This window comes from Vanessa cardui, chromosome 14 (assembly GCF_905220365.1).
Source record: "Vanessa cardui chromosome 14, ilVanCard2.1, whole genome shotgun sequence".
In the NCBI taxonomy this organism is placed as follows: domain Eukaryota; kingdom Metazoa; phylum Arthropoda; class Insecta; order Lepidoptera; family Nymphalidae; genus Vanessa; species Vanessa cardui.
In genome coordinates this window covers 7,655,179-7,675,703 of record NC_061136.1, presented here as the reverse complement: position 1 = coordinate 7,675,703, position 20,525 = coordinate 7,655,179, and the positions used below count along the sequence as shown (strand labels likewise).

General features: G+C 35.0%; 3 protein-coding genes across 4 annotated transcripts; all 3 read right to left on the bottom strand.

The window, feature by feature from the left end:
* Nucleotides 1-4,500: 4,500 nt before the first annotated feature.
* Nucleotides 4,501-8,580, bottom strand: LOC124535159 (WD repeat-containing protein 36). The gene is made up of 8 exons (XM_047111256.1): nt 7,482-8,580; nt 7,197-7,366; nt 6,880-7,116; nt 6,483-6,665; nt 5,884-6,079; nt 5,723-5,801; nt 5,423-5,585; nt 4,501-5,222 (listed from the first exon to the last, which is right to left on the bottom strand). The coding sequence occupies exons 1-8, from the start codon at nt 8,426-8,428 to the stop codon at nt 4,519-4,521; spliced, it is 2,679 nt and encodes an 892-aa protein (XP_046967212.1). The 5' UTR covers nt 8,429-8,580; the 3' UTR covers nt 4,501-4,518.
* Nucleotides 8,581-9,253: 673 nt separating this feature from the next.
* Nucleotides 9,254-17,739, bottom strand: LOC124535265 (splicing factor 3A subunit 3). Of its 2 annotated transcripts, XM_047111408.1 has the most exons (12): nt 17,678-17,739; nt 17,474-17,592; nt 17,305-17,352; nt 17,074-17,232; nt 16,724-16,796; nt 16,525-16,616; nt 16,213-16,434; nt 15,199-15,359; nt 11,810-11,938; nt 10,514-10,706; nt 9,601-9,802; nt 9,254-9,474 (listed from the first exon to the last, which is right to left on the bottom strand). In XM_047111408.1, exons 2-12 carry the CDS (start codon nt 17,567-17,569, stop codon nt 9,341-9,343), a joined length of 1,509 nt encoding a protein of 502 aa, XP_046967364.1. In that variant the 5' UTR covers nt 17,570-17,592; nt 17,678-17,739; the 3' UTR covers nt 9,254-9,340. The 2 variants fall into 2 exon arrangements, with proteins under 2 accessions (XP_046967364.1, XP_046967363.1); XM_047111407.1 differs by having other exon boundaries at nt 17,474-17,729.
* A 610-nt stretch (nt 17,740-18,349) lies between these two features.
* On the bottom strand, nt 18,350-20,481 carry LOC124535161 (glucosidase 2 subunit beta). Its single transcript, XM_047111258.1, has one exon. It carries the CDS (start codon nt 20,363-20,365, stop codon nt 18,785-18,787), a length of 1,581 nt encoding a protein of 526 aa, XP_046967214.1. The 5' UTR covers nt 20,366-20,481; the 3' UTR covers nt 18,350-18,784.
* Nucleotides 20,482-20,525: the final 44 nt, after the last annotated feature.

Below are 20,525 nucleotides of genomic sequence, written 5' to 3'. Positions count from 1 at the left end.
GTAACCTCTAAATGGTTACATTCTTAATACAATAATCGCAAATATATTGATTGGATAGCTCCGATATAGTCGCACAAGCCTCATGGACCCAAATTTGACAGTTTTCGCACTATAACCAATATAACCAATCTTCTTCATGACACTCAGCGCACAAAGGGCAAACTGTCTCTTCTTCAATTTGAGCAACAAAAGTGGAGACAGTATTCAGTACTTTTTCAGCTTTATGCATATGTGCCGGATCCCAGGCACCTTTTTTTTACCTCGGCTGACTATCATTTGTATCATTTAGCGTTTTTGTGTATCTGTATGTAATCAATCAAATCTTTCTAGACTATTTTAAGGAATGGCTGGTCCTGCAGGACATTGTACTGGCCGGTACTGGAAGAATAGAAAAATAAAAGAGTATCGATTTCAAATGAAAACAAACGTACAAAGGTCGATTATACTTTTTATATTATTACCGCCAGGGCCGCCGTAAGCGGGGGTGCGACGCGTGCACCGCACGCGGGCGGCACGTCCAGGGGGCGGCAAATTGAGCAATACATCACGTACCTAATTCAAGTCATTATTATAAATCCCACAAATCCTTAAGTAAAATAAATTATTCAAAGCATCGAAAAATATCGCACTCAGTAAAGTTAAAAGTCCGTCGCCTGTTATCCTATGAAAAACAATACTGTCGAAGTTAGGAGAATCCCCTTTAGCTTCCTTATCAATCGGCAGATTAGGTATCCGTTACTTGTAGTATATAGTATAGCAGAGCTACGGGCACCGTTAAACCGGGCGCGGAGGGCATACGTTCGCTGTCGCAGGCGCAACGTGCTCAACGCAAACTTAGAGGTACACCTGTGGGCTGCACATCGTCAGTTGAAAAAAGAGTTAGAAAAGGCTTTAAGTAAACAGAGAGCAAAGGGGGCCTCACAAACCACGATAGGGCATCGTGGTTTGTGAGGGAAGCTCCGAACATACGGCGCTCCTGTTACGGAATAACTTCCGCCAGATCTCCTGCGACTGATCGGGGAGCTATTTCCGGGGAAAAGGGCGGGTCATTCAACCATCGATGCCCTAAAACACCCTGAAGACCCGGACAATGGAGGCGGTGGTCCAAGGGAACGTAGTCCTAACGGTATCACCGGACGTGGCGAACGACTTCAATAGTCTTCCTTTCTTTTTTTCTTAATTTAATTTACGGCATCCACGGGCTCATAGGCCCATGCCTTTTTTATATTTTACATTTATACACTTTGGCGTTTTATACTTTATATTTTTACTTAACATCAGCAGATATTCGCTAGACTTCAAGCTCGCCGTCTTCCTTTCGAGACCATAGGACCATTTCGATATCACGAGTTGCCTTCCTATCTCAGAAGGGCGTTGGGGCATACCTCCAGGATCAGGTGATCCTTTGATAGGGGGCGATGGACGACTTGTCCGGCGTTTGAAGTTGGTTTGACTGGCTCCTGCGGGCACCGACCTCGCCCGGGATGGGTGTGTTGTGTCACGGTGACGGAACGAACCTTTCAGATGGCGGCCCTAAAGTCGAAGTGTCGCTCACGGTGGATCGAATCGAGATGCTGGTCTTGATGGTTTCTCTTACTAAAACGGAGGGCCTCCTAATCCACGGTCCTTGTTGAGGTCTCCTCGAGGAGCGTCTACCGCCCTCCAAGAGACAGCAATTAAGGCGCAGAAACATATGAAGGATCAGGGCCTCATCCTAGATGGAGCTTCGTGCAACATTTTGTCCAACTCAGCTTAAAGCTCATCAATGCCAACGTAGGAGGACCTCCTAAACCAAACACCTTGCCTGCGTGCGCTCTATGGCATTGTATTTTTTATTTATTGTAAATAAATAAATCTAATCCAATCCAGCCCATTTCCGGTCACTGCTGGATATGTCCAGTCTTATCCAATTGCACGCCACAGAGATCGTTCTTGGGCTCCTCGCATCCAGCTCCTACCAGCCGTCTTGCGTAAGTCGTCACTCCACCGTGCCCGAGGACGTCCTACACTACGTTTGCCGAGACGCGGTCTCCACTCTAGAACACGTTTTCCCCAACGGTTATCGGTTCTGCGACAAATATGGCCCGCCCACTGCCACTTCATCTTATTAATCCGGTGGGCTATGTCGATGACTTTGGTTCTCTGGCGGGTCGCCTCATTTCTTCTGATGCGATCCCGCAGAGAAACGCCGAGCATAGCCCTTGCCATAGCACGCTGAGCGACTTTAAACTGGTGGACCGGCCTTGCCGTGAGTTTCCACGTTTCGGCTCCGTATGTCATGACGGGTAGGACGCACTGGTTGAAGACTTTCGTCTTAAGGCACTGTGGGATCGACGATGTAAAGATTCGACATAATTTTCCAAACGCTGCCCAACCCAGCTGTAGAACATGTTCATTGAACATGACCTTGGTTTTATCCAAGTTCATCCGTAGGCCGATACGTATAGAAGAATCAGCAAGCGTCTGCAAATCTTAAGTGAGAGATGTATTCGCCATTGATGTTGATGCCATGTCCTTTCCAGTTCAGCGTCTTGAACATATCCTCCATTGAATTAGTAAACAATTTGGGGGAAATAACGTCCCCTCGTCTCACGCCTTAATGCAATGGTATGACGGAAAATACACCTATTTGGTTGGACTCCCTTAATGCTCGTAACAAGGTTCTTATCTTACGGGACCGTGGGAACAGTGCTGCTGACCCGCTTCGCCGAAGAAGACCAGTAGAAGAGGTCTTCGCTATGGATGTCTTCTCCTCCCGCCATAAGTGTCCCGGGGTTAAGGGTTTCTGTACCCTGAGAACTCCCTAGGAAGTGGAACTCCGCAGAGGTGAGCCTACCGTTAGAACGTCACGGTAGTATGCACAAAAGATTTCGTAACATCCTCCAAAAAGACAGAGTGGGTCGCTAACGTTGGTTTTTTAGCAGGTATACACCCCGCCCCCCACCTCATGTGGAGGAATAGTGTTATGCGTTTTTGCAGCGAAAAAAAGGGCGGCATAATAGGTATTGCACGCGGGCGACAAAACAGCTAGCGGCGGGCCTGATTACCGCGCGGGGTATATTATACTTGCACGACGGTACCGCACTTATAGCCTAAAACTGTCAGTACCATACTATTACAGAGTTAGAGTACTTGCAACTGGCCAGTACTGGAAGCCGGCCGGTACTTTAGGACTTTCCCCATAACATAAAATTATTCAAAGCTATGAATATGTATAGATCAATTAACAAGGTAATTTCTATATTAAATAAAGATTAGGTGAATAAGATTAATTTTAATATAATTATAGTAAAATTCAAAAATTTATTGTCATTTCTATACGGTAAAATTAATAATTTTGTACAATCATTTTTTTATTCAATTATTAATCTATAAAATGTCAATTCAAAAGATAATTAACAAAAAAAATAGGAAGAACAACATTGAATTTTCACATGCTTAAGCTTAAGCTTTTTGAGCTCAGCGTTAAAAGAACTACTTGGGAAATCGGCATTCGGACTTATTTCCGCACTTCACTAGAAAATGATAAATAAACTTCTAGCTTTCTCATTTCAAGAAGTTGAAACCTTTTATCCAGTATACATTCAAATTCAATGTCGTAGTGGCAATCAAAATGAATTTCACGTGCAACAACAACAACAGCCTGTAAATTCCCACTGCTGGGTTAAAGGCCTCCTCTCCCTTTGAGGAGAAGGTTTTGGAACATATTCCACCACGCTGTTCCGATGCGTGTTGGTGGAATACACATGTGGCAGAATTTCTATGAAATTTGTCACATGCAGGTTTCCTCACGATGTTTTCCTTCACCGCTGAGCACGAGATGAATTATAAAGACAAATTAAGCACATGAATCAGCGGTGCTTGCCTTGGGTTTGAACCCGCAATCATCGGTTAAGATGCACGCGTTCTAACCACTGGGCCATCTCGACTCTTTTCATTTCACGTGCAGTATTTTCCTTATTAATAACTACCAATTACTATAAATGTATATTAAGTCATGGCTTTTTTATTATCTTATAAGGCGAACTGAGAAGGAATTTGCAAAGGAAGCGCAATCAGATTTTCATCACAAACGTCCCCCCTTCGCTGCCGAAGAAATGAATACTTATTGCTAAAATGAGGCGGGCATTAATGAGAGCCGGCTTTCGAGCGCTCGTCCGCGTCTTAATTCTCTTCGAAAAATATTCAATAAGCGACTCAAAGCGGTAGCTGATTTGCGCCATACAGATGAATATTGGATATGCATTAATTTAAATTTATTTGAATTCGGTCTGATTACAATGCTAAGTCTAGATTGATTACGTTTAGGATTTTATTTATTTATGAGAAGTAACAGTATAAATTAGTCTGTACGCTAAGGTAGTCAAGACGTAAAAGGGCAATCCGCAAATCATTAAAAAAACTCAGCTTCACATACGTGAGGATAAGACCACTGCTACAATATTTTCAAGGACAAATACTTTTTACTTTCTGAGAGGAGTGATAAAAAAATTAAATAAATGAATAGCAATTTGTATATTACATATCTTTTAATGCTTTTACAACACATATATTATAAAGCAAATGATTCTGTAGCTTAGACCAAGCTTGTGTTGCAGATTCTTCAACGGATTCCAAAGATTTAAGCAATTCGTCTTCTTGTGAAATTGTCTTTGTATGAGTTTTTAAAAATAAACTCAAGTATGACTGAGCCAATTCAAAATCTCTATTTGATTTAAATAAAACATCTAGCATTTGAAGATATTGTTTCATAACTTCAATGCATCCACCTGCATCGGGCGCCATACTTGTTACTTCGGCTTCAATAGAAGAAGGTGACAATGTTTTTAGTTTCTCTAAACATTGTTTATAATCATCAACATTCTCACAAGCGTTTAGCTTCTTAGCGAATGGCGTTAATGTTGAAAGTGATTCGGGAATCAAAAGCTTGTTATTTGAAAGGTCCTTTTTATCTTTCTCCAAATCAAATTCAAGCTCAAGACTTGGAATTGTCGGTAGGAAGAACGGTGCTGATTTAGGTACAGTTAAAGGAGTTTTCGGTTTATTACGGCGCTTAACAATGTCTAAGTGAAGCAAATTAAGCCATCTTGATGTCGGTTGACCAGACAAAGTAAGAAGTTCTTCACTAATTTGTTCAGGGGATTTATATTCCGGCTCTTCTCCCAAGTCTATCATTCCAATATCTTCAATGTCTGGTTTTTCCGCAGCACTAGTAGGCAACTCTGTAAAAATAAATATTATGAATAATACTTTTCTTTAAATCAATTGCCTTTTTACCTTCTAGCTCAACATCTCAACTGCATAGTAGATAATTATAGCGTACAAGTGTTTGTAACTCAAAAAATATTTTATCTTTAAAGTTATAGAGTATAAATAGTAGCAGCTAATTATGATAAATTCATTAATAATAAAAAAAACTTACTAAGCTGTGGAATATTAACAGCATTTCTGTCAATAGGCTTGAGGAATATCTTATCATACAAGTGCCTGTTGGCCCAAAGAAAGACACCCAACTCTCCGACATGTGTAGTTGCCAAGAAGTCACCTGTTGGTGACATGCTGAGCGAAGTGCAAGGTTGTTCCACCTTCAAATACAAAAAGAATTTTAGATTGATTTTTTTTGTTTTATTTATCCTTACATGTTTTTAAAATCAAAATAACATATGGTTTTTTTAAAAAAGACAAATACTACAAGGCAAGTAATACATATGTTAACACTTACACTAAAAATATCAACAAGTTGAGCACTTGGGATGTCCCATGTGCATATAGTACAGTCCATAGATGAAGTAACCAGCCATCTAAAAAATATAAAGTGTTTAAATAAACATCATTATTTCGACATTACATCTTTTTATTAATTTAGTATTAATATTCACTTACCGGCTTTGACAGTCAAAATCAATGTCATTAATTTTGCCAACATGACCTTCAAATTTTCTTATTACTTTCATTGTATCTATATCCACTAGGGTTATTGAGAAGTCTTCATTTGCTAAAGCCATTAAGCCACTGTCTCTGTGACATTTAGTGCTGTTTACGGATTCCTCCAACCTCAGAACATGATATGGTGTTGTGGCTAGAATTATTATAAATAATATAGATAATTGTATGAAAAATGGGCTGAAAAGATCATTTAGGCAAAAGATTGCTTAGGAACAACATTTTTTTTTCCAAATAAGATATATTCATTTCACCTATACTAAGAGCATAAAACATGAAATACAATAATTATTATTTAAATAGCTAAATTAAAAGCATATAATAATTCCATTGAAATTTAGTCATTATAATGAAAATGATCTACACTAAATCATACCAATAATGTTATTTTCACAGCACAATATTTTTTATTTAAGAATAAGTATTCATTTGGTGGGAGGTTCAATTTAGGGCTTTATTCTTCTTTTTGTTCATTTTATTAATAAATGAATAACTAATAACTTATAACTTATGAATAATATGAATAACTAATAACTTACCAGCTTTAAAATGCCAAAACTTTAATCTGTCATCAGCCCCGACAGTGATGACCCTTTGATTGCAGAGATCCGTTTCAACTCCTCTTACTGCTCCCTTATGTGCTACCTTCTTCTCATTGCCATAATGCCCTCTATATATACCTGACTGCATGTTGAATTTGTGTACTTGACCGTTACTATAACCTAAAAATTTCATTGTTTTATGTATAGATTAAAGAATAAATATGATTTTTTTTTATATAGATGTTTGACTAATATTGAAAAAATTAATAGTAGGTACTTTTTTATTTTATATGAAATGAGAAATATATTTTCAGTATATTTAAATTTCGATCTTTCTTTGAAAAATGGATAATGACTTATATATAAATATAAAATGAAATCGAAAGCATATTACCAATGAGCACAAAATTTCCACAGTGTGTAACTGTCAAACAAGTTGCCAGAGTTCCTTTCTCCATTTCTGGTGGTTTTAGCTTATGTTTACCCATACATATCCTGTTGTATGACCAAGTTGTAGCAATGAACTTCCCATCATGTAAAGAAGCGATGCTATCCCATTGCTTGTCTCTTTGCATACAAGAGCTTAATTTAGTTATTGGAGGAAGTATCAGGTGATCAACTTGTGTTCTTTCTAAAAATATTTTTTTAGTTAAAATAAGAAAGAGCTCATCAAAAAAAAATATTTTTAAATTATAAGTGAATTGTTATTACTTTTCTTCTTGGATGCCTTTCTGTTGTAAGATGCTTTACCCATACTCTTGTTAAATGTTTCTGTAATTGTGTTCATGATATGTAGACTCCTATCTCTACCTGCAGCCAATATATTCTCACCAGTTGGTTCACAGTAGCGAACCAAGTTGGGAGGAAGAGCATGACCTTCCCTAAAATGAAAATAAGTCAGATGATATAAATGACAATAAAAATAAACATGCAAGTAAAGCAAATATAACACTAACTCCAATAATATACATTTTATGAAATATAAGAATAGTAAACCTTTTCTTTAAAAGTCTTGCTCCTCCATCAGGCATATCAAATATCCACATTTTTAAAGAGTTGTCTTCAGAATTTGTTACCATTAATGGTTCAGATGTCAAACATTGCAAACCAGCTATTCTTGAAAAATGAGCAGACTGAATCTGAGATTTGACTCTCTTCTCTTCTAAATCCCACATTACTAAATGCCCTTTAGTGCTTCCTGTTACCATTATTGGTACACCGTCCATTCTAAATGATAAACAACTAACCACTCCCCAGTCATGAACAAATTCCATAACAACTTGGTCATAGCGAAGATTATGAAGAATTATTTTTCCATTTTCTAGGGCAATAGCTACTACATCAATCGCAGGTGCCGGTTCAGTTACAATAACAGCTGATTCCCATCCTTTAAAAGTGAAGACTAACTTAGCGGTCCGAATATTCCATATCTGAAGTTGGCCCTGTTCGCTGCCAAGTAATATTTTATTGAGGTACGTAGGAGGATGACATATTGATGAGATCTTAAAAATTTCCTTATCAAAGCGAAGGTCTAGAAACTCCGTTTCTTCCTTTATATCAAAAATTTTCAATACATTATCTTCATCAATAGATATAATATGTATGCCAAAAGGTAAAAGCTTATGAATAGGTGCCTGGTGTCCTTTATATACGTGTTTTAGTTCACAGCCCCGTCTCCACGCGTAAATATCGTTTTCACTAGCAGTGTACACATGAAAACTGTCGCCGCACATACATGTTATCGGTCCTGGATGTTCTCCACTTACGCTTAGCAATCGGAACTTGTCACATCCATATGTATGGAACCACTTCCCTACACTTGTGCATAAAAGCGTTTCGCCTCGTCTTTTAATAAAACGAGCTACAAACGGCACATGTGTACTGACATAACCTAGAACTCTTGCACCGGTAAATATTTGACTACTTCTTTTGCCTTCCGACATTTCAAAAAGCAGTTTTTGTTTATATTTAACATAAATATTCACTTAAAAGAAAGAATGTTACTTGTTTAAAATTAATAAAATATTTGTTTTGATTGCATGCTTATGCCAGAATTGACACTCACAGCACGTCACATTCACATGTGAGAAAGACAGTGACTTTGACAGCCTACTACTACTTAAATACTGCAAATTGACATATTATTTTAAGGTTAGCAATCAAGTTTTTTAATCAAAAACAATCGACAATTTAATATTAACGCAGTTATTTTTACAAATAAAAATAAAAGTCGATGAATCTCAAGTGAACGGCCATATTTTTATTTAATAATCATCGAACATAATTTTCCTTCTAATTCATACATTCCTTACTAAAGATACGGAAAAAGGGAATCATTAATTGTTAACTTACTAAACTTTTACCATATTTTTAATCGATTCCACCACGTATAAGTTCATTCTTTGAAATACGGTTTAGATGGCTAGTATTTTATGATTTGCCATAAAAAAATACAGTAAAGAAGTCAGCGTAAGGATTATCAAATACATTTGGAAAAAGGGCTAGAAAACTTTTTATAAATAATGAAATATTAATCAAAAACTGTTGCATTGAATGCACTATTAGCATATGTTAACGAAAGTGATGCTTTTGTTTCGCATTCTAGGTTATTTATCCTGTAAAGTGATTTTAAAGATTACTCTTTAGTAGTTATCTAGTTAGTTAGATATAGACTAATTTTGTAACAAAGGTTTATTTATATCTTTCTCTTTCTGCTATTAGAATACAGTATATAAATTGCGGTATAGGGATTTAAAAAAAAAGCAATTCTTATTACACATTATATTTGATAGCCTTATGAACTGTATAATTATTAATTAGTACGTATATTCTAAATATCAATATATAATTAAATTTTAAAGAAGTCCTTGACGTTTAAGATCTTCGAAAGTTTTGCGATTGACAACATTTCCTTGTGAATCTTCAAATTCTTCGTCATTTTCTGCTACAAATCTTTCATTTTCCTTTTGATTTTTAATTTTCTCCCATACTGAAATAAATTTAATAAAATATAAAAATTAAATGTTTCATAATAGGGTTTCAAACATTGTTATATATACATGTAATTAATATACATAATTAATACAATCTTAATTAATGAAATGAGAATACTCACAAGCTAATGCATCTTCAATCTGTGTGACATTAGCAAAATGTGCTGTATTCGGTATCCCGAGACAGCGCATGCCGTGCGCATGACGCCATTCGGCAAAATGGCGTTGGAACGCTTTGGGGCCTTTGTATGTGTAGTTACCGCAAATCTCGCACGAGTAACTGATGTTCAGGCCATGCAATTTGTATAACCAGTACGGGATTGGCTGGAAATTTATGAAATATAACATTAAATAGGCAACGATTACTATACTTTTTTTAACATCTACGTGTAAAACTAATAATCTAATGGTATAAAACTACACAAAATGTGCCCCCCCTCATAAACCATGGTTTGAAAATTGTAAATTATCAAAATTTTATATAATGATAGGACTGAGATGCCGTACTGGACATATTCCATCAAAGAAATTTGCTTATTTGATGAGAAAAGTAGAATTACCCAATTGTGAATCTTGCAACAAAGAGAAAGACTTATATCACATCTTAACAGAATGTTTCAAAAACAGAAAAGAGAGAATTCGGTGTTTTCCAAAGTATCCTAGCAGAACCAACGACATTTTCGGCTAAATATATTTATGATATAGTTCTGGCACACATGCAGCCTCTCTAAAAGATAATTTAAGATTAATTTATACAACAGTCATGTAATTTTTAGATATAAGTTGTATTTACTTTTGATAAGACAAATTGTAAGAGAACAATGAGACTGATATATTTTTTATAAATAAAAGTCCCTTACTTAAATAAAGAATAATAAAAAAAAAAAAAAAAAAAAACATCTAAGTCAGATATGTGATAAAGATTTTAATTACCTGACTGATATATTTTTTATAAATAAAAGCCCCTTACTTAAATAAAGAATAAAAAAAAAAAAAAAACATCTAAGTCAGATATGTGACAAAGATTTTAATTACCTTTCCATCCCATCCCAATGGTAAATTCTTAGGGTTGTATGGAACTTCATCATCATCGGAATCAGCGTCAGCGGCGACTGATGCGTCACTTTCCTCATCGCTTTCGTCGCGCCTCTCCCCCGCGGCACGAGCTGCTCGCCGAGTGACATTCTCGATAGTAGCGGAGCGTGTACCGCTTACTATGTTTGCAAATCTACAAAAATATATAATTAATGGTATATAATTAATTTATAACAAGAAATAAATAGAAAAATAAAACGAGCCGAGATGGCCCAGTGGTTAGAACACGTGCATCTTAACCGATGATTGCGGGTTCAAACCCAGGCAAGCACCGCTGTTTCATGTGCTTAATTTGTCTTTATAATTCATCTCGTGCTCTGCGGTGAAGGAAAACATCGTGAGGAAACCTGCATGTGACAAATTTCATAGAAATTCTGCCACATGTGTATTCCACCAACCCGCATTGGAATAGCGTGGTGGAATATGTTCCAAGCCCTCTCCTCAAAAGGGAGAGGAGACCTTTAGCCCAGCAGTGGGAAATTTGCAGGCTGTTACTTTTTACTTTAAGAAATAAAATATATACAAAAATATCCATCATATCTACATATTTAATGAAACTACTATTGATTAAACATACAAATTTTAAGCTTTATTAGATCGAATCTGAGTGCATGACATTTTACAGGTACTTATATGACTAGTTTTTGGTCGCGTCTTCACTTGCAATTTAGGTGTTAGGCACAAAAAAATCCTTTGTCTTTTGAATTAAAGCTTGTTTCAAACCAAATTTCATCATATTTGGTTCAGTGGTTTTCCGTGAAATAGCAACAGAGTTCCTTTCGCATTTATAATATTAGTGACCGGAATTGGTCGTACAAAAAAGACATAAACATAGAATAAGAAATGTGTCATTTTTCCTTACAGAAGTTTTGAGTAAAGTAATGAACAATAATATGAAGAAAGAAAAGAAAGTTAAGAAAACCTGTCGTTTTGCTAATATACTAGAAAAATAAAATTGACTTAGCAAGTTCAACTAAATATGAGTTGAAATGCCGTAGCTTCATTTAGCAGCAATCCGAAACAAAGTCAAAATAATTTCTTCCGAATAAAAATAATTGATTCGATTTTAATAATAAAAATTTTTGTTAGATAAATTTGTTTATGAAGGTAGCTTACAGGTTTCAGACCTTGACGCTATACCCGTAAAGGTGAGGCGCAACATGTAACTCAAGAGAAACATCGGTCATAGACAAAAGAAGAAAAAGAATAACAATAACAAATGATTAATAATAATACCTATAAACTTGTCCCTCTATAGCTGCAATATCTTTGTGACGTTGTAGAGTCGAAGCCTTGGCCTTGTTAGCCCCTTTCTTCGCCACGAGAGATTTGTCTAAAGCCGTTTGACCTTTTGTGCTGAATAACCTATTAATGATAATTTAATATAAATAAAATGATCAATTATAATATATATTAAGATAACAAAACAATGATGAAATACAAGTGAAATACTGGATAAGATTATTTAAAGTTATTAATTTCGGGATATTTACCATGTTTTTTATTTTTGTTCGGTGGAGCTCGATATTTCGACATTGTCTACGAATGTCTTGTTCACGAGACTGAAGTGTGCGGGTAGATGCTGATAATGTTAGAGGTGTCCGTATCGAACTACCTCCTTTCTTGTACGTTTGCTACGTAAACACCGGTCACCACTACTATTGTCACTTTCACCCCTACCATTGTCACTAGTCGAATTTATTTTATGTACACTCGACACTCGATCCCGTGTTTTGCAGACGAAACTCACCGTATCAATTCGCGAATTTTTTATTTTATTTTTATTTTGCGGGGGTTTGCATAATTTTATTATTGGATTCCATACTCTCGACAGTTGAAACCCATCCTCTCTATTGAAATTACTAAATTTAGTTATTTCAATGGCTTCTCGTACCAGTCGGGGTATGTAGTGGCGTTCTGTCGAGAGTATCTGAGTATTATGAAACTCGATCCAATGGTTCGACCCGGCTTCCAGGAGATGTTTCGCGATGGCTGATTTCTTGGTATCGTTGTTTTTTACCGCCTTGATGTGTTCGTTAATGCGACAAGATACCGTACGCTTCGTCTGTCCAACATAGGATTTACCACAACTACAGTCGATTTTATAAACTCCGGGTTTTTCCAGGGGAAAGCTATCTTTAGGCGAACGCAACATTTGCCCTATCTTCTTGAAAGGAGTGAAGATAGTCTTCACCGCATATCTACTCAGGGTTCTAGCTATCTTATCTGTCACTCCTTTAACATATGGCATAAACGCTGGTTGTCTTTCAACCCTGTACTGTCGCAGTAGCTTATTATTCCGTGCAGCTGTGTTTCTCGTTTTATATCCATTCCGCTGTAGGACCTCTTTAACGTGTGCTAGCTCAGATTGTATATGGTCTTTATCACAAAGGTCGTATGCGCGATTGGTCAATGATGTTACTACAGCGTTTAAGTGTCGAGGATGGTGGTGTGAAGTAGCATGGAGATATCGGTCGGTATGCGTTGCTTTCCTGTAGACAGTATGGCTCAACGACCCATCCGTACGTACTCCAATTTTAACATCAAGGAATGCTATTGATCTATTCTTCTCCATTTCACAGGTGAATTTAATTTTGCTGTGGATGCTATTTAAATGATTTAAGCAATTCATTACACTATCGTTGTCTCCCTTTATGATAGCAAATACATCATCTACATACCTCTTCCACAGTTTAATTGTAGTTACAGCCTTCGCCGTTGACATGGCTATCTCCTCGAAATGTTCCATCCAGATGTTTGCGACTAGAGGAGCGACTGGACTACCCATTGCCACACCATCTATCTGCAAGTAGTACTCGCCTTGGTAAATAAAGTAACTCGTCTCTAGACAATGATGTAGCAATTTCATATATTCAGTCGGTATGTTATTTTGCTGTAATTTCACCTTTATGACATCCATACACTCAACGATAGGCACATTCGTGAACAATGACTCGACGTCAAAACTAACCATCAAGTCATCAGGCTCAACCGTAGTCGAACGCAAGATGTCAACAAATTGTCTGGAGTCCTTGACATGAGATTTTGTCTGGCCTGCTAACGGTTGTAGTACTTTACATACATGTTTTGCCAATTCATAGGTGGGCGAGCCAATCTGACTTACTATCGGCCTCAGCGGGACATTTGGCTTATGTATTTTCGGTAGTCCGTATAATTTAGGCGGTTGTATGTTTCTCGGCCGGAGTAAATATTTTGATGTCTCATGTCCAATAGCATCCCTACAGGTTTCAATTAGAGTGGTCGTAGCTCGGTTTGTTCTTGCCGTAGGGTTATAGGCGACTTTTCGATAAGTATTTTCATCACTCAGTAGGTGTTGTATTTTTCTGTCATAGTCTGTGACATCCATAACCACAGTAGCATTCCCTTTATCCGCTCTAAGTACGATAAGGTCTTCGTCTTTCCGTAGTTCTCGTAAAGCGGACAATTGATCCGACGTAACATTAGGCTTAGGGGGTTTTGATTTACGTAATATAAGGGCGGCATCTTGTCTTAAAATGTCTGCCTCAAAAGTAGGTATATTATTACGCTGAATCACTTCCTCAACACTTCCAATCACGTCTTCATAAGGAATGCATTTTGGCGTAGGGGCAAAGTTCAAACCTTTTTCGAGTACCTCCCGAGCGCCTTGCGTCAACTCTTTCTTTGACAAATTTATCACCGTTCGAGTTTCATTCGAGTTTTTAGAGTTAAGGCTAGTTGGTTTTTGCCGTTTTACTAGTTTTTCGAATTTCTTCTCTTTCTTGAGCGCACTCGACTCACGAAAACGTTGAGCCTGTTGGTAAGTGATACGGTCACAAAAATCAAAATCTTCCGCTGTCAATGACGCACTACACTCAAGATGTAAACGATACAATTCACTCCGACGTTTATCGATTTCAAATCGGGTGTTCCGTATGGATTTACGCAACAACTTTACACTCGCATTTCTCAGAATGCTCGCGGAACCATGAATGTCCGGTCGTGGTTTTATCCAATGGTAGGGGTGAAAGTGACAATAGTAGTGGTGACCGGTGTTTACGTAGCAAACGTACAAGAAAGGAGGTAGTTCGATACGGACACCTCTAACATTATCAGCATCTACCCGCACACTTCAGTCTCGTGAACAAGACATTCGTAGACAATGTCGAAATATCGAGCTCCACCGAACAAAAATAAAAAACATGGTAAATATCCCGAAATTAATAACTTTAATAATAAAAATAACCATGTTAGTTTAAAATCCTATAAAGATTATTTAAAGTTTTCAATGAAAACTTGATTATTTGAATAGTTTGTATAAACTTGCCTCTTCTCTAACTTTAAATCATTGCATAGCTTTTAATGTTGTATATAATGGCTAAGTGTTTGAAAGCATAGATTATAGATTTGGATACCAATTTCTCTATATATAAAGACAAATTGCAAACAAATATTAACAAAATCCTTTAAATGGCTCTTGCCTACATTTTTACAACTTTGCCAGAATTACATAGCTAAATCTTATAACATTTTATTATTATTATTTTAATATTTGTTCTTAGATATTAAAGAGGAAATATAAAACTAATATATATGAAGAAAATTTTTAAAAAGAAAATAGTTGTATAATATTTTTTATTTTTTACCTTTGTGCTCTTTCTTCCAAAGTTCCACCACACTTCAATCCAAGAGCCATCAGAGCAGACTTCAATCTGTCCAAACCAAGTGAAGCTAATTCCTCCCAAGAGAAGAACGCTGATAAATCTAAATGAGCACCAACATTTGTTAAGGCTCCACCAGTCTCTTTCTAAAATTGAAATATTCTTAATAAGTAAAAGTTATCTAACAAAAAGGAGTAATTTAAGACAGATTCATCATACATGACAATCATTTTGCTTTGATAGGACAGTAGTTGGAAAGCTTTGTAATTTTTTTATGTGATGCAAATTTAGTGGCATAAAAATATTATCTATCAATAACAGATTGCCTTGACCCACTTGTGTATCTAATACCACCAGTATTAATGATTAAAGACATACAAATAAACATACAAACATAATAAATATAATAAGACAAATAAGAAATATAATAGTCATCTTTAAATCATTAGTATTTATTTCAATTACGATCTTCTTTGAAATATATTGCTTAAATAAATTTATTGCTTGATAAAATATGTATATTTTAAATTACATAAATTATTATGTTAGGATAGAAAGTAGTTATAATTTTCAATAAACCTCGATAATTTATTGGAAATAACAAATATTATGTAAATTATAGCTGTGCAAGTGTCTTATATGAATTAAATAAATAAAAATATAAAGTTAAAGTTTGAATTTGTATAACATCCATCCATATTATAGACTATATTGAAATAAATTGTTCTTAACACATTGTTTATAAAAAATCCACTGATGATTTACAGAGTCACAAAAGGAAAGCATTATTCGCTTAAAACTTGATAAAGCCATAGCCATAACATAACCGACAAAGCTGGTAACTATTACAGTGCACTAAATATGTAATATTAACCTTTATTACAATGTGCACTATGTATATATATTTGAGTATATATGAGTTTCAAAATTTTTAATTATTTTCACATTTACCATTTAGCTGCAATTTTTATAATATAAAATAACAAAACTTATACATACAGGCCATCCTGGAAAACTCCCGGCTTCCCATTGTTTGATAAACTCTTGATGTGCAATCGCCATTTCCTGGGCTTGATCTAACAATGGTTTAATTCTGCTAACAAAATCCTTCAAATATGTAAGTAGTGCTCTTATGTAGTTCCTGTACTCACTGTTTTTACGTTCTCTTGGTATATCAAACAAGTGGTCAAATATACTTAAATATGTTATATAGTCAACTTTCTGAAATATAAAATTATATTTAAAATAGTAATTATAGTAAAACACCAAAAAGTAATGTTAAAAATTAATCTGCAATTGCTTTTGTGTTACCTCAATGCCCTTTAAATTTATATATTTTTCATAACATTCATGGAGATCTAAATATTTTCCATAGCCCTCTTCATCGGTAAACTCAACAGGTGCTGAAAAAATATCACCAATTAATTGAAATGTTTTATCCAAATTTTATGGAATATTCTTTATTATTACACTTTTTGTTTTGGATTATATAAATATGAATAATACTTACTTGTATAATCCTCTGCAGGATTCTCTCTTATTTTAGCTAGTTCTTCAAACTCAACTGACATTGGCACACATATCTACAAAATTTTAAAACTATGAAACAGCAATAATATACTATCAAGACAATAACATTCCTATTTTTGTACTCAAGGTATATAGAAAAGAAAATGAAATTATTAAATTCTCAAAGTTATTTTTTCTCAAAACTTAATCTCGAACTTGTTGTATGAACAACATTATTTTCATGGAATGTTGCACAGTTATAAAACTAATTTTGAGTTTTAATTATTTCAACAACAAACAATTATATTTGATTATGATTTGCAATGCATCAACCACACCACAATATCTCACCTCATTAGGATGTTTTCTGTGAAATTCTTTAATTTGTTTAAGCCTTGCATAAAACTCCTGAAACTCGTTAGGGCCCGATAAAGCCGCTATTTCCTCTTTTCGCAATCCATCTTTATCTTCATAAAGCTCCTTAAGTCTTATAGTCGATTCTATATATCTCTGCAAGAAATTGTAATAAATTCTTTACAATTTTATTTTGCCATATGTTAGAGATATTTTTAATTTACTTACTTCATGAAGATTTTTTAGACGATGGTCAGCGTTAATTGTTTCACGGTGCTGAAAAATATTTTAGGTTAAGTATAAGTTCTATCAAAAAAGTTAAAACTAAGTTAAAAAAATATTTTTAGGATTAAACGTGTGACGATAAATCGTTGTAAAGGTTAAATTAAATACATACTCCCGTCTTTTTATGCAATATCTCCTTCACCATTGCGTCCATGGTACGTTCTCTCTCTTCATGATAGCTTCTTTGCTGTTCCAATATAGTTTCCATATTCAAAATATTCTCGAATAACCCTAATGAATTTTAAATTAATCGATAAGCAGTCTACTATTAAAATAGAAAATAATTAAACCACCTAAATATAAAAAAAAAACTAACCATTAACCAAGCCAAACAACCAATTTGACAATCAAGTATTAATGTTTGATAGCTGACAATTGAAGTTGACAATTAGGTAAGCGTCAAACATACGAAATATGGAAATTGGAAATATAGATAACGTATACATAAATATATATAAAAAACATTATTTTGTAGTAACCTTCTTTTTTACATTTCATTAAAATGTTAAGTGTGAAAAGAGGGTATAAATAAATAGCAAACCAAATACATAATTAATTTACCTGTAACTTTTTATCACTTATGATGATATTATATGTAATTGTGCTATATTCTTTTTATAGTAAATAATAACAATACAATATGCCACAGTCATATTAGTCATATCCGTAATTATGCTGTTGATGGAAAATACCACTTTACTAATTTTGAATATGTATTTTTTTTATTTAGAAGTATATTATGCTAACATATATACAAAACTGAAATAATAAATGATATTATTACATCATACAAGAACAATTTTACTTTATTATTTGCAAATGAGAGTTAATTATTAATAAAAAAACGTAAAATTTAGGTTTTTTAGTAAACTTCAAGCCTATCTTATCTTAACATTAAGTTCTAGATAAGGCAATGTGTGAAGGCTCTTATATACATATAAATAATAAAGGTGTCTCTAGAAAATAATTTAATAAATAATTATCACAATTATAATCAAAAACAAATATTTTATTAATCACTTACAATGTTTTGTTCACATGATTTTAAATTTTTCTACTCTTATACCACCAACACAGACAGACTTACATTTGAGGAATGTGATAAGATATAAATATATGTTAGCCAGGTCAGTCTTAAGTCCAAATAAAATATTAATTTAAACATAATATAATCATAAATGAAAAATATGATAAATGCTACTGTGAAAGTTTATTAATATTATATAAATGCCTCATTAAAATAAAAGTATTGATAGTCTCACATTTGTTATCTAGTTTAAAGAAAACTAGAATATACAAACAAATGGAAGCTGACCAGACTTCTTTTCATTTAAACTTATTGTGACAAAGGTGACTGAAATGAATAAATTTATCCTAAAATTTCAACACACATCACATGTAGAGTTAACATTTCCTTAATCTACTACAGCTCATCATGTGATGTCTGTTGTTGCATATAATTAGAGTCATCACATGCAGCCGGTGTAGTAAAATCAATTTTGTATTCACACCTATATGGTTCTGTCACTGAGGTCAGTTTTGTTTCTAGGCCACAGTGAATATTAACCATAGTGATTCTATTTGGCCCGTTCCAGCAGGCCACTCCATTTGTATACTTCATTACAGAATATTTATTTCCTTCTTCCCCTGCCCATTCTCCCCAATCACCGAGGCCAACTTCCATACCACCATTCTTAGATTTTTGAGTTACTTTCTGGAACAGACATAGTTTATAAACATATTCTTTATCCTCATATTCTAGACATTGGCCATCAAGAGTTGCATATTCTTGTTGTAAACCATAGTCTTTTTCTAAATTTTGTTGGAAGTTTCTGATGTTAGATTCTATTTCTCTCATAGCACGTTCTGCATCCATAAATTGACGACGGGCTTCTGTAGCTTCGTCAATTAGCCTTTGTGTTTCATCATCATATGTTTTTGTGCTATCAGGTTCTGTTTCATGTTCTTCAGCATCATCATGTGATAGATCTCCATCAAGATTATCATCTTCAGAACCAGTATTATCCAAGTCTTCAACTCTGGGCACATCTTCTGCTTCTTCATCTTCTGCTTCTTCTGTACCTTCTGCTTCAGCTGGACGGAACATACCTTGTTCCATCATCAATAATGGCTTTAGCAGTGGCCAAGTTATTGACATAAAGTCCTCTTTATTTACACTCTCTTTATCTCCTAGAAAATATTGAAGCTCTTCTGCATCCACTTCTCCATCCTTATTTTTATCAAATATATTTCCTACTTTTATTTCATCCACAGTCAATACACCATCATTGTTGGAATCAAATCTAGAAAATTGTTCACTGGCTTCTTTCTCTTGTTTCAGACGCTCATCTTCTTCTTTTTTTTGCCTTTCTTTTTCTTCAGCATCTCTGTAAACTTGGAGAGCCTCATTTTCTTTTGCTTCCAGTTCATTTTTCAGGGCTTCTTTTTCTTCTTTAATTTTTTGTGCCTCAGCTTTATCCTTTTCCAACTGGGAGAGTTGTTCAGCCATTTCTTGGCGTTTTTTATTACCTTTTTCAATAAGCTCTAATCTTATGAAGTTCCCAGCTTTATGTAGATCAGCTAAATGTTGTGCTTTAGCTCTAGCTTCCTTGCCCAACTCTTCACAGGTGTTGGAGCATACTTCAGGGGTGGCATACTCATCTGTACCATCACAACAGTCACAAACTCCATCGTTTACTTGTGAACTGGGAATGTTCTGTGGTCGATGTCCTGCATTTGTACAATGGAAAACCCCGTTTATACAAGCCGATGTGCCAGGCTCATCACTGCCATCGAAACAATCGCAATAGTCATCATTCACATAACTGAAGGGTATGGTACTGGTTCCATCGAAACAAGTGAAATCTTTTGTCGGTGAATATAAGGACGCTTTCGATAAAGAAACACCGCGAGGCCTCGGAACATCAGTTTGAGCTGATATTACCCATGTAAATATGATTATTAGAAACGACTGTAATTTCTTCAGCCAAGCAGAATAAATCATGATTGAATACAGCACCTCCTCTCACTCCAGTAATCGCAAATTACGAAATACAACTTGATAAATAGAACGTGTAGGATAGAAATATGACAGCCGACCGCTGACGATGACCGAATGACATTCATGCAATCATATTCATACTCATGACGTATATTCTGTTTGG